Consider the following 14,437-nt stretch of genomic DNA (forward strand, 5'->3'; position numbering starts at 1 on the left):
TTCTTTATCACAACAAGCTGCATCCTTAACAAAGAGCATCTCCCTTCTCACTTGTTCTCCTCCTTACGTCCCTCCGCTTCAGTTTCTCTTGACAGATAGGCATGCACAACGACAGCACAACATCTAAACTTGGAAAAAACAGACTGTTACAAGCTAATGAAATAACAGCCACTGCGGACCGTAACAAAAAATACAAATAACGCTCAAAAAGTGAAAGAGTTCTAATACCACACTTCCCCAAAAGACAGAAGGGTGTGCCACGCCTCTCACGCGCCGCTAAGCACCGAAGAAAACACGAGTGTCATTAGAAGACGAGTTACCTTCTCTGCGCAGGAGGAGCGCTATCGGAGGCTTTGACAGTGAGAGCGTAGGATCGCCCCACTGCCAACACAACTCCTGGAGCAATGGTGATAAGGCCTGTTCGGTCATTGATGATGAAGTCTCCCTGATCCCCAGCCAAAATTTCATACACTATCTGTCCATTGGGTCCCTCGTCCGCATCTACAGCAGTGAGCTGCAATTCAAAACCAGAATGTCAGCACGTGTGGTTCAGCGGTGTAGTTTAATAGTTTTTTTGTAAGGCAACTCGGTGGGGGTAGAGGAAGTAGAGGGGAAACTTGAACACCTGTTAAATATGCAGTAATTTCTAATTGCTGTACAACAAGGATACAATTTAAATGAAGGGTAATAGGCGTAAAAACATCACGAAGCAGAGAAAAACTGCTTACCTAAGATTGCAGGCGAGTTATTTTAAGGTACTAACAAAGAAAACTAAGTTTACTCTGAGGACTAGAATGTGTAACACTTCCTGTAAAGAGGGGGTGGGGGAATAAGACACTTAATGTGCCTCAAACGTAACAAGAGGACCGCATTTAATTACTGAAAGTTCCTGTCCCTCTCTGAGCTCTCCGAAGTGACAGCCCCGTTACTGCCCGTAGTTCTACCAGCCAGGTCTTGCACTCCCAGCCCTCGCCGCGTGGAGCTGGAGAGCAGCGCTGGAGCTCCTCAGGCGTGCGCGGGGGCAGCCGAGCGGCAGGGAAGCAGCAGCTCTGCCCACACCAGCACGCCCCAAGGAAGCACAACCGGTCCCATCGTGGACATGAGAGGCACGTATCACACGTCCACACGACGGCACCTACCTGAGAGGCTGAGCTTCTGGGGGCACCTCTGAGCCCGGTGGTACACACAACCGAGACCATGCTGCTGCGCTTTGTTGCCTCTACACTACAGAATCATCAGATTGTTAGGGCTGGAGAAGACCTCTAAGATCATCAAGTCCAACTGCCAACCCAACTCTACCATGACCACTAAACCATGTCCTGAAGTGCGATGTCCACATGTTTTATGAACCCCTCCAGGGATGGAGACTCCACCACCTCCGTGGGCAGCCTGGTCCAATGCCTTCACCACTCTTGCAGGAAATAAATTCTTCCTCACAGCCTCCAAATCAAAACCTCCCCTCATGCAACTTCAGCCCATTACCTCTTGTCCTGTCAGTAGTTACTTGGGAGAAGAGACCAACCCCCACCTGTGGTGTGTTAACCCTGGCTGAGCACCAGGTGCCCACCAAGCTGCTCTATCACGCTCCCCCTTTCCTCTCCCTCCTCCACAGAGCAAAAGGGGGAAAGAAAAGAAGGTGGAGACAAAACCCTTGCAAGTAAAAACAGAGGCAGTTTAAAGGAAAAACAAAGCCAAGCAAGGCCACGCATGGAAGCAAAGAGAAAAAACCTAAAGATACATTCTCTCCTTCCCATCAGCAGGTGATGTCTGGCCCCTTCCTGAGAAGCAGGGCTCCAAAACTCATAGCGGTTGCTCCAGAGGACCAAGGAGTAACCCCCCTGCTCCAATAAGCTCCTTTGTACTAGCTTTATAGTTGAACAGACCTTCACATTGTATGGAATATCCCTTTGGTCAGTTGAGGCCAGCTGTCCTGGTTATGTTCCCTCCAGGCTCCTGCACCCCCATCCCACTGGGGGAGAATGTTAGAGAGAGCCTTGGCACTGTGCGAGCACTGCTCAGTGGTAGTCACAGCATGGGTGTTACTAACGCTCTTCTAACTCCCAACACAAAAGCACTGCACCATGAGGAAATGGTACACGATGGGAAAACCACCTCAGCCAGACCAAATAAATCACCTCTTTCAAACCTCCTTTCAGGCAGCCGTAGAAAGCAACAAGGTCTCCTCTTCTGCAGGCTAGAGAATCCCAGGCCCCTCAGGCCCTCCTCAGAAGATATGTTCTCCAGACGCCTCAGCAGCTTTGTTACCCTTCTCTGGACCTGCTCCAGCACCTCAAGGTCTTTCTTACACTGTGGTGCCCAAAACTGAACCCAGAACTCAAGCTGTGGCCTCACCAATGCTGAGTCCAGGGCCACGATCACTGCCCTACTCCTGCTGGACATGCTATTTTTGATACAGGCCAGGATTCTGTCTGTTTGCCTTCTTGGCCACCTGGGCACCCTGCTGGTTCATTTCTCTGCCAGCACTATGATTAATCCTGCACGTCCCATTTCTTCTACATAATCGTACAGTTTTGATTCTGAGCATGAGAAAAAGCTAAGGCCTAATATTTTAGACTCAAATTATAATGATGGACCAAATGAGATGAGGAGGTTCTTATCTTGCCCCTGGGAAAGGCAATGGGCTTATCTCACTTCTATAGTGTGCTGCACCAGACATTTAGACACAGGGTCAGAAAATAGAGCTTAGAAATCATATTTGATTGCTTTTAGCCAAGCGTCGAGTCCCAATGACTTCAACTGCCACGCCATAAAGCAAATAACTATCCATCTGAGACTCCAAACCCTGTCAGAACAGTCAGAAGCGCGCCCGTGCCTCGCTCACGCCAGCAGACAGCCCCCTGTCCCCGCTCAGCCCTTCCACCTCTCCTCTTCCTTCACATGTACATAGAATAACACAACTTATTCTACACACGACGTAGAACCATGCAGCAAACTGCTCACAGCACCTACCACTTGACGTGTATTACAATGAATAAAACTGCACCTTAATTATCTCCATATTCTGCAAGCAAACAGGAGCCCAGCGCTGAGGGTTGAGCAACACAGTGCCACCAAACTATGACAGTGCCTCTGGACTTTCCAAGGTGAATTTTTTCTTCCCTCAGGGGTTATTTTGCTGATAGGCACACTGGTTTCTCAGCTGGCTTACTTTTGTGGGATGGTTACCTCAGACAGCACGCAGGGCGACACAAAGCAGTATGAGCAGCACTTGAATGCCTGGGTGGCCACCGCCGCGCTGCCTGGGCTCCCGGCCACCCCCCCCGGCAGCGGGGAAACGACGGAGCGATGGCACACGGGGCTGCCGCTGCTGCCCCCGCCGGGGCCGAGCAGTGCGAGCTGGGAAATGGCAACGGGCACCAGCAGGTAGAGCAGCAGAGTCCCCCAGGGTGTACCAAGCAGCAGGAAATCCCAGCCCCATAAGTGATTCCCTGCAGCGCTCCTACAGCGAGGACGGAAAAAACAGAATAAGCACGTAGCTTCTTGAAAGGTCTCTGCTGGCCGATCTGCTCTGGCTCTCCTAACACAATGCCAGCGGGCAGAACTGCGAGGCCAGGATGTAAGGGGAACACCATAATGACACAAAACCTTCATCACAGCTGCAAAGCCAATGGTAGGATCACCAGATGTTATCTTAGTCAGGGCCAGTCAACCCAGCAGGCTAAATGTCTACCTGCCAGACACCTTCCTCTCACCTCTGTGACACTCTCGAAGCTGACAGCACTCGACTCGACAGGTCGAGGAACTCACTGAAGTCCCTGCTACATCAGGATAAAACGTAATCTCTAAATCGATACAGCATCATGCGCAACCTTCAGCAGGTCACAGCCTTTTGGAGCACTACCTACAGCTTTCAAATCACCTTTGCCCAAGAAGAGCTGAAGAACTGGAAGAGCAGAAACCAAATTTTGCCACTATAACAAGGAAGGAGATGAAGAATAAAACCTCAAAACTGCAATATTCAAGTTAATCGCATTTGCAGACAATGTTAAGCACCACAGGGAGTATGTGAAAAACTCTGGGATCTAGCTGCTTTATAGGATAATCTCAATCCTTTATGCACACAGGCTCAGTGAAATATGAAATTTCATGTAAAAAAATCAAAAACTTACTCAAAACCAAGAACCCACAAGAGCTTAAACAGAATACATTAACTGAAATTCTAAAAGATAAAGGATTCTGTTGCGTTAGTGAAGGTGAGGTTTAGCTTTTCTTAGGAGTGCAAGATACTACTGCTGTAGTTACTGACCTACCTTATGGAGGACCAACTATTTTACCATGGAATAAGTTGTGCACAGCCTTCATCAACTGCAAAGCATGTTAAGTTACTCTTCTCCTGATGTTATGCTGCTTTCACACACAGCACAGTTATCCAAAACACAGTTCCAACACAGAAATATTTTTTAGCTAAACTGATTTTAATTTGTCACAGATACTTCTCTCCAACAAGGTAAAGTGATGGCCATTGCACTAGAATAAACAGATCTTAATTCATCCTCCTGTAGTGTTTTGAGACATAATATATATTGAACACAGCACAAACACTTGAAATACATCAAAAAATCATGAAATGCAGGTCATTTGCTGTACAAGCTTCCAAAAGCAAACTAATATACAAATATTATTTTTTGAGAAAATATCTGCGTTTGGGGTTGATCTCCCTGGAGGAGAGAAGGCTCACTGCTCACCTCACTGCAGCCCTTCAGTATCTGAAGAGGGCCTACAAAAAAGCTCAGCAGGGACTTTTTACAAGGGCTTGTAGCAATAGGATGAGGGGTAAGGGCTTCACACTGGAAGAGGGGAAATTTATATGAGAAATTAAGAAGCTCTTCACTATGAGGATGGTGAGACACTGACACAGGTTGCCCAGGGAAGCTGTGCATGCTCTATCACTGGAGGTGCTCAGGACCAGGTTGGATGAGGCTTTGAACAACGCGGTCAAGTGAGAGATGTCCCTGCCCACAACAGGGGGGTTGGAACTAGATGGTCTTTAAGGTCCCTTCCAAACCAAACCATTCTATGACTGTACAATTCTAACTCACTCTCCCAAGGAATAAGCTACAGGACAAAAGAAAATGGCCTCAAGTTGTGCCAAGAGAGGTTTAAGTTTGACATGAGGAAAAATGTCTTCCCTGAAAGGGTTGTCAAGGCCTGTCCCAAGCTGTCCAGGGCAGTGGTGGAGTCCCCATCCCTGGAGGATCTTAGAGCTGTGGTGCTGAGGGACATGGTTTAGCTGGGTGAACATCTGGACCTGATGATTCTAAAGGTCTCTTCCAACAAAAATGATTCTATGATTCTGTATTTTCTCTGAAATTCTAAAAAAGCCATCCTATGCAGACTGCACTTTTGGAACATGCTTTGCAGTCCACTCATATGATCTCTCAATATACCAATATATTAACTTGCCACAGTCAGGCTTCACACACAAAAGCTCAACATATAAACCTGACTTTCTGCACCCTCCTAGAATTGGAGCTTAAAACTCAAACTCTGTTGCTTTAACCCCTTGTTCTATCCTTCCTACACACAACTGGATAAGTTCATTAACCTTGCAAGGAGGAGCTTCCAAATTAAGTGACAAGGTTAAGAAAAGCGCTGTAATAACCTTCTCTACTGAAGCTCAAAAGTAACACACACAAAGATAAATAAAGGCTTTATGTAAAATACAATGTCCTAAGTATTTAATGACAGGATCTGGAACGAGGCCAGTTTTTCCTGTGACGACATGAAAAAGGGAATTTACTACACAAGTGCATACATTAATAAGGTTAATTAAACTTACAAATACTGAATGCTTGAAAAGATAAGCAATCTGAGTAACGTTTTGGAGGCATTACCAGGAATCAATCCAGAATTAAACAGAATTAAAGTTTAACAGCTGCCATAATATATGGTTCTATAAATTCCATCTCCAGCTGTCCCAGGACGACCATGCTTATTAATTAACAATATTTGAGAAGCACAGTCTAAAATATACAGAAAGAAGTACAAAACATGAGTCATGTAAGAGTGGAGGCAACTGTAGAGTTGCTCTCTGGAGCAGCACAGCAGGGTAAAACGCTGGGCTGCCAGGACTTAGGTGGCATCCTGCCTCATCTCCTAGGGCTCAGCAGCACAGCTCAGCCAGCAGCTGCACTAGGAAAAGCAGTAACCAGGTGCCATGTGTCAAAGGGGAATGGCATTGTGATGGAGGTATAGACTGGAAATTCGGAAGAATTTCCTTCCTGCCCGAGTGGTAAGGCATTGGAGCAGACTGCCCAGGAAGTGGGTGGACTCCATGTAGTGGAGTCCACATCCCTGGAGGGGTTCAAAAAATGTGGAGACCTGGCACTTTGGGACATAGTTTAGTGGTCATGGTAGTGTTGGGTTGATGGTTGGACTTGATGACCTTGGAGGTCTTTTCCAACCTTAAAGATTCTATGATTCTATTTTCCTGAACTTGAGCCAACAAAAGGTAACACTGACAGAGTAGGTCAAAACAGTTTTTCAGTGTCTTCTTCAGAAATTTCATTAAGTTTCTATTCATTACTTTTACTTGAGTATGGAGGTACATTTATTTACTGACAAGTACAAACATAACCCAGTTTTATTTTCTGCTTTGGCTAATAATGTTTACTTTGTAGATGGCAATTAATATGCTGATGGACTGAAGGCAAAGGCTTGCAAATAACCACATAAATAAAACATCAAGTGTCGTTTGGAGATGACTTTTACAAAAACCTCCTCTGAATGGTTCCATGGCTTTATAGCAAGTGGGTGTTTTAAGAGCTGTAAACCATGAGCACAAGGCAAGCTGCAAATACCCAGCTATGCTCTAATACAGCATTTAGCATGTGTCTATATGCAAGGATGGCTCCAGGCACACGTGCCTATGTGCTGGGAATGAAAAGAAACTGTTTAAAAGAGACCAAGTGATCGAGGACCAAGAAGCTGCATTTGAGGTAATGGCAGAACAATCCCAGAGGAGACATTCATTTCATGGCTTTAAATAAAATTTGTCCCCGTGTACAACTGAAAGTACTGTTACTGCTCGAGACTAATTCTACTGTGAGCAAGAGAGGAATGATAGAAGCTGGACTGCCTGCAGTTCTGCCATGATTTATCTTTTGACCTTCAGCACGTTTCTGCTGCGGCGTGTGAAGTTAAGTGCTCTGTGTAACCCGGGGTTGGGGCAGGACTTCCAAATCAACTCACACTGCTGATCTTAGGCAGAATTGTTGCAGCTCGCACGAGGCGAACGAGTCATGCACCAATCCACTGCCCAGCTTATTTGCCATTTTCTATCATGGAGTTATTTAATCGTTCTTATAAGAGAGCCCTTGAACATGAGTCGTGTCTCTGCAACAGGAAATTAAGTAGAAAGGAATATACACAGATAAATTCAAATAGGTTATTTTGGTTTCATAAACTCAAAACAGAGTAAAACCAGCATATAATTCTTAGGGCCAGCTCACAACTTGTTCTGTAAAGAGAACATGCACAAAACCTCTTCATGGCCCAAGGAAGTCTTTGACCTTTGGGCAAATTTACGCAATGGTTTAGGCAGATAATGTTTTTTTGCCATCCTCTGTCCCTTCTCAGCCTCTCTCCTTTCCCTGCTCGATATTCTCTGTGCCCTGCACAGTTTATGCTGTATATAGAAATAGGAAATGTCTAAAGAAACAGAGTGGATCTAAATGGCTTAAGGGAAATGTTATTACATTACTGCTGCATACTCCAATCATCACGGCATAACTAGTTTAAAATAACTGAATCACAGGAAGCAAGTACTAATAGAGAAGTGGAAACCAGGACAGCAAAATTATTACAATATTTAAAAAGAAAAGATGGAATTCAGTACTTTAACACTGCTTCTAGTGATAATTCTTATTTACCACACATTTAACTGGCTTAAATGACAGATTTCTCCATCAGCTGTTGTGTCTCAGAGAGCACTATAAAATACCTATAAAAGCAGAAGGGAAAAAATCAGATAAGAAATTCTCAAGCTGAAAGGGACAGATATTTCAACGTAACTGAGAAAATCCTCTCCTGAACCAAGGCCTCAACCAATCTTACAAGTACTCTGAGCAGACAAATGAAATAAAAGCTTTTTAAAACAGTCCTGTTTTAAACAAGGTACTGGCCCAGCCCCTGGCCACGGAATCAGAGGCAGAGATCTCACGCTCCACTCTGTACCCCCAGAACGCAGAGAGAGGCCTTGCCTGTTGAGGGGAAAAGCTCCTCTGTCACGATACAGCTCCAGCCCAGCTCCAGCCAACATGTCTGGCCAGAAGGCAAAGAGCAGGTTGCCCACCACCACCAAGCTCCCCAGTGAAACCAGTGTGACTCAGCAGCACAGAGATCTGTGCCCACTGTATTCTCACTTCTCTTCAAGGTAACAAGGAAAGGGGGGAAATGCCTTGATTTAACCACCCAGGAAGGGAACAAAAAAATAAATTGAGTTATACTTGTAATGATTTTTTTCCCCCTGCTACTTGTGCTTGTTTTCAAGCAGAGCCTAAGGATTTTTTAATTTACTTTCATTTTTTTTAAGAGTGTACCAGATAGCAAACACAATTGAAACTAATAACTTTGGTTGTTTTTGTTTTTTTTTTCCCCAGGATTAAAATCAAAATAATTTACCTCAAATTGGGAAAACAAGCAACTACAAACTGGAGTTATTTTGTGCATTTTCACACAATTGCACTCAGAAAGAAAGAAAAAAAGAATTTTAATCTCTTAGTACCTTCAGGATAATAAAAGCAAAGTGGCAACTACATGAGAGTTCTTACACCACTACACCTGAATTTTGTGGTTCTGTAGAAAGATAACATGCTTCATAGAAGAAACACTTTCTTAATCATCTCTGAAAATAGGTCTGAGTAGAGAGTTAAGTGCAAACCAGCGCTTAGATGTAGATGATTATGAGATTGCTCAGATTCACTGAGGTCAGGGTTCTTCCTCTAACCTACTTTCTCTGATTAGAGAAAGTGGTTTTTACAGACTAATCATATGTGACCTAGCTCATTTTCCTCTGGGAATTATCACAGCTGATCATCACCTCACAGAAGAGAACCTCAAATGAAGCTTAAACCAATGATGAAATAGGGCTGCAAGACGAGCGTGTTCCACATGCAGAGAACAAGCTAAGTACATAATCAAAATCACTGTATAACATCAAAATCATTGTATTAGCAATGTAAAAATGAAATAAGTCTGTTTTCCATTTCACAAGTTATTTATAAAGCAGAAGCGATCACTGATCAGGCAGCACACATCCACCTTCCTGCCCTAAGGAAACCCATGGGCACTCTTGGCACCACAGGCTCAGTGGTTATTCATAATTCCCCAAGAGAAATTCCATTTTTCACACTCCTGCAACACTGAATGAAAGACTCAGTGCCTGCAGCCCAGGCAAAATAACAAGGTGAGCAGCTTCCCAAATACCCCAGCAGCCTAAAATCATCATTACTGGCATTATCATAGTATGCAGAAATCTTAAGATGCCTCTTAGTTGGCTTTTAATGTCAGTTAGCTTATAACCTGAGATCATCTGGCAACGTAAGGTAAGCTGAAAAACAACCCCTCGCACAAATCAGCCAGAATTGTCTACCCTCCGTCGCTGACATTATAAACTCACACAGTCTGGAAGTAAGCATGTGTTGACCTAGCAGACAGAAGCGTGGAGGAGAGGAAAAAAACCAAAATCACTCCCAGAAGCCTTATGTTTACCAGAATAATTTTCATTTTAGCAAGGGAAGTTCAAGACTGACTTTCCCACTACTTATTTGCAGCTTCACAACATCATTCTAGAAGGGACCTGTTCCAGGTCTACTTCAGGCTAAGCTCAGATGCTCTGCACAATATTTACAAATAAACTTTCCTTTTTACCACTTCTGCCCTTATGCTTTTTTGCCCTTGCAACGTCTGTGACATACATGAGTCCATCAATCTGATGGATGCTTGTTACACAGCATCAGTGTGGGAAGGTAAAAGGCCAGTGTTGCAACAGGCAGTGGAGGAGCAGCAAGGGAACGGTTTCTCAGACCAAACCTGCTCACAAGGATGACACCTGTGACTCTGCCAAGCTAATTCTGGTGGCACATGCAGGCAGCCTTGCAGAGCCACCCTCTCCCAGAAGGAACAATTTACTAAGGACGAGTTTGTACTCCTGCTCTTCACATGCCTCCAGGCCCTTTAGATATTTGCAGTGGAGACACCAGAAAGCACAACCCCTCAGAACAGCACAATCCCCTTGAACACAGCAGCCCCTGAGCCTTGCAGATGGTTGAGAAAAGCCTAGCAGCTGCTTGACTTCAGCCCAGGTAAGATAAACACAACTCAGGCATCTCCGAGCAGCCTTAAGGCCACCTTTGGGTACCAAACTGTTCTTCTCACACATGCTGCAATCTCATTTACCAATGTCATCCGCCTCATGCTTCCTGGCACATGCACCTTCAAGAGGAAAAAAGATTCAGATACTCAGATCCCTTAAATCTACAGCACACTGTTTTGTCAGACACCTTGCACAACAAAGGCCATGTGATAACCCTAATAACTCTTTTTTGGACTCATTTTTGCTGATGCTTGAGCAAAAAGCAACTTAATTTTTTTTCAGTACCGTATGTATCTCTGTATGTTAAATATCACGTGAATGTATTGTGATCACAACATCCAAATTTATATGGGGCATTAGGAGTTTGAGATGTGGCAATATTCTCCTGATGTCAAACCCTACACACAGCTCCTGCGCTCTATCTGCCTTTTGCTCATCCAGGACGACAGGATTTGGTCTCTTTTCTTTGGTTGGTTGTAGGTGGGTTTGTTCGTTTGTTTGGATTTTTTGGTTTTGTCATTTGTTGTTGATATTTGGAGGTTTAGGTGTTTTGTTTTGTTTCTGGGTTGGTTGAGGGTCTGTGTGTGTGTGTGTTTTCGTCACAGAGCTTTATGAATAGCTTCAGGGAACTTAATTATGTTTTCAGCTTTTCTCTTCCCCTCCAGTCTTGCTGAAAATGTCCCCATGGCTCTCGCTGATGCTTTTCAAGCACTTGCTGCCCAGACTGATGAAAGGACAAGAATAACATTAACGAAGATCCAAAGTCAGCAAAGGCAGCAAGTCAATACAGCTCAAGTAGGGCATGTGCCAGAACAGACAATGAACCCTCTCTTTGTACTGTTAAATCACTGCTATTTCCAAATGCTTAATTCCTGGTTACATTTCAGAAAATGGTATTTTATTAGTGATTCAGTTGATGTGTTTTTTTCTTTCTGATATTCCTACAGCCTTCTGTCATCCTTGAACGTTGACCTCCACTAACAGCATCTTGTCTTCTCATCCATCTAGACTGGAAGCACTCAGAAGCATGGTTAAGACCTTAGAAGAATTGCCACCCAAAAAAAAAGCCTTTTTCCATTAACTTCAGTGCAACCAGGATTCACCTCCAGTCTGCACTGAAACGTAAATCAGCTCTTACAAACTTTAATTAAAACTGCTTGTCTCTCTGGGCCTGTGCTCAACACATTTTTCACTGCTCATTTGCTCTAGAAGCAAATAACTCAGGCTTCTCTAAAAACCAAGAGGTTTTATAATGTGGTAAAACATTTTTGGTTATGTTCTCCTGAACTGCTTCCCTGTTCTCCCAAAATGTTTTATTACACTGTCCGGCTAATGCAGAAGAATATTTTTTTCTATTCAGATTTTTCAGATGAAAAGGTTTTTCTAGAACTTCAGACAGAACTGCTAAACTGCAGCTATACATCTGGGACAGGCCTATCATTTAATATTAGCAACTTTTTAATAGCTATGTAACTGAAGAAGCAGATGGGGAGAGAAACATCACTTCTTCCTGTTTTCAGCACCTTTCCAATTGGTATCAACAAGGCCATCTACTGATAACAAAAAAGTGAGTTAAAGCTAATAAAAAGACATGAAATACCTTTATAACGCCTTCACCAGGCCTCATATCTGTATAAATCTTGACGTTGTATGATATATTGGAGAAGGTTGGGGAATTATCATTTGCATCAATCACCAGGATATTGACTGTCACTGGAACACTCTCCTGGACACCGTCAGAAGCTGTCATCTTCAGGGTTGAAAAAGAGAAAAAGGCAGAACAGGAATTTATGTTAATGATGTGTTCTTAATACAACCCCAACTGTGAGAAAATAGAGTATGGCAACTAAAAACCAGCATTTTGTGTCTTGCTTTTGTTTTTACAACTGCAGGAGGCTTCAGCCGAGCTTGAGCTGGCAGCGTGCAAGACTCGGAGCAAAAGCAAAATGAAACCACACCTTTCCAACATGCTGTGTCAGATTTAGCAGGAGGAATGGGAGGGAATAACCGTTTCCCAAGGGCTGGGATAGTGCACAGCTCACAAACCTGCTCAGCCCAGGCACTGCCACATGCAGGAGCTGCTACACATGGTTAAACCTCAAAGAGAGTATTTTAATGTGGGACTTATAGAGCCAGAGGCTTTCTTACTCAGTAGGGCAAATCTGAGCTCTCCTTTCAAATGCTAAATGGAAGGAAAACAGGGATGCTTCACTGGGAACCCGTGTTCCTCTTTCCCATTGCTTTAGGGCTGTTAGGATGTTTACTCACAGACTGGGAAATGCCTGACAGGATATTAAGTTCACTGAAGCTTTTTTCTTTTTTTCTATTTTTTTTCCTTAATACTGCTGGCTGTATTTTCTGTTAGCCTGCTTTTTTTTATTTTGTACTAAAATAAAGCAAAAAGGCCATTACAGGTGTCATGTTGTTAGCTCAAGGGCAGAGAAAAGGCAAAGGAAGCCAAAAAGAGGAGTCAGATTGTGTCATGGCAGGGTGGTGAGGAACAAGATACAAGCCTGGAGGTGATGATAGAGATGTTGCTGGCAGAGGTATCTAAATTGTGGCTATCAAACCAAACAGATGCATTTTGGAAGAGTGTACTAACCCAAGTATCAACTCCCTCCACCCCTGGTATTGCAGCTGCTCATCTTTTCATTGCTTCTCTTCTTCTGTGCCATTTTAACAATGCATAACAATATTATTACTGCTGGTTTTCAGCACAGGCTCTGACCAACAGCTGACGTGCCTGCAGGTGCATTTAGCTTACCGAGAAGGTGTAAAGCTGCTGAGCTTCTCTGTCAACGGGCTGCAGCAGGGTGAGGTAGCGGGTGATGCCACTCTGAGTCACAGTGAAAAATGTATTGTAATCATTCAGAAAGAGATGGAGCTGTGGATCCTTGATCTTTAAATGATATTAGAAAAAAAAAAAAAAGCACTTTAGTATAAATTCATACATACCATTAAGTTTCCAACTACTCAATGCAAGTGCTTGTTTCAGTTGAAGCCTAAATAAGCAGGAAGTACAATATTGTGACAATCTACAAAACTGTAAAAAAAATAACTGTAGACAACAACACTGCTGATCTAAAAATCTAATCTTCTTGATAAAATATATATATATAAATGTATATTAAATATACACATTAACCTAAAAGGTATATACACATTAACCTTAAAGGTAAACTCAATGGTAAACCAATACTGGCATCTCCTAGTTTTAAATGATGCTTTTCTTCATTAAAACAGTAATTTTTAAGCCAAACACAATTTACCAGTATAAGAAACAAACCCAAAAGCTATCTTAATTAATGGAGCAATAAAACAATTGAGTTGATACAATGGAAAAAGATAATAAGCACATTGCTAAATAGGTGCTGTTCAGAGATTCTCTCTATGTTTTGAAAGGAGTCACAACACATTGATGCAGAACTCTGAATCTCTCAGTTATCAGATGAAAACCACAATAAAGCAACTGTGGCCTAACTTTCAATAGGAAGTAAGACTTTAAGATATTAAGGGAAAAAAAGCAAGTCAAGGCACTATAAATTAGTTACTCATGACTTCCTGGGTAGCCTGCTGGGAACACAGATGGGTGAGCACCAGGAGTGGTGCTGCAGTTCTAATGGTGCCTGCAAAACCACGCAACAACACAGAGAGGGCAACACCTCCTCAGATATCCTGAGCAGCCTCTCAGGAACTCATCCTTCCCCTTCCATCCTCGCTCCCAGCAGGGATAGCAGATTATAAGGGTATGGGGAAGAAGAATGAAATGTTCCCTGGGGGAAAAGACTGAACTTAATTTGGGGGTAAACACAATCTCCACTAACAAAGAGAATCTCTTTTTTTCTTTGGGGTCAAACAGATTCTCCACTAAGCAGAATGTTTCTGCCATGGAGAGAACTGGACATTATTACTGTGTTCACAGGGAATAGAGAATATTAATTAAAGTCCAGGACATCAAAACAGTTCCTTCTAGTGTGAACTCAGCATACAAAGCTGCAGAATGGACTTTCCATCCCTTAGTCCTTACCCAGCAGTCTGCTGGATGCCAGCACAGAGCAGGCAAAAAGGATGCTGAAGCTCTGTATGCTCTGGTGGTTCTAA

The 14,437-nt window shown here is 43.4% G+C and overlaps 1 protein-coding gene across 1 annotated transcript in view; it reads right to left on the bottom strand.

The window, feature by feature from the left end:
• The window catches only part of LOC103768880 (protocadherin-15-like), a gene marked incomplete at its 5' end in the record, with an annotated part of 190,564 nt that overhangs the window by 166,878 nt on the left and 9,249 nt on the right, over positions 1 to 14,437 (bottom strand). The window contains 3 exon segments of the mRNA XM_008936046.1: positions 321 to 514; positions 11,937 to 12,086; positions 13,101 to 13,235. Coding sequence (XP_008934294.1) covers positions 321 to 514; positions 11,937 to 12,086; positions 13,101 to 13,235 — 479 coding nt within the window.

The sequence above is a fragment of the Merops nubicus genome, unplaced genomic scaffold (genome assembly GCF_000691845.1).
Source record: "Merops nubicus isolate BGI_N331 unplaced genomic scaffold, ASM69184v1 scaffold1360, whole genome shotgun sequence".
NCBI lineage: Eukaryota > Metazoa > Chordata > Aves > Coraciiformes > Meropidae > Merops > Merops nubicus.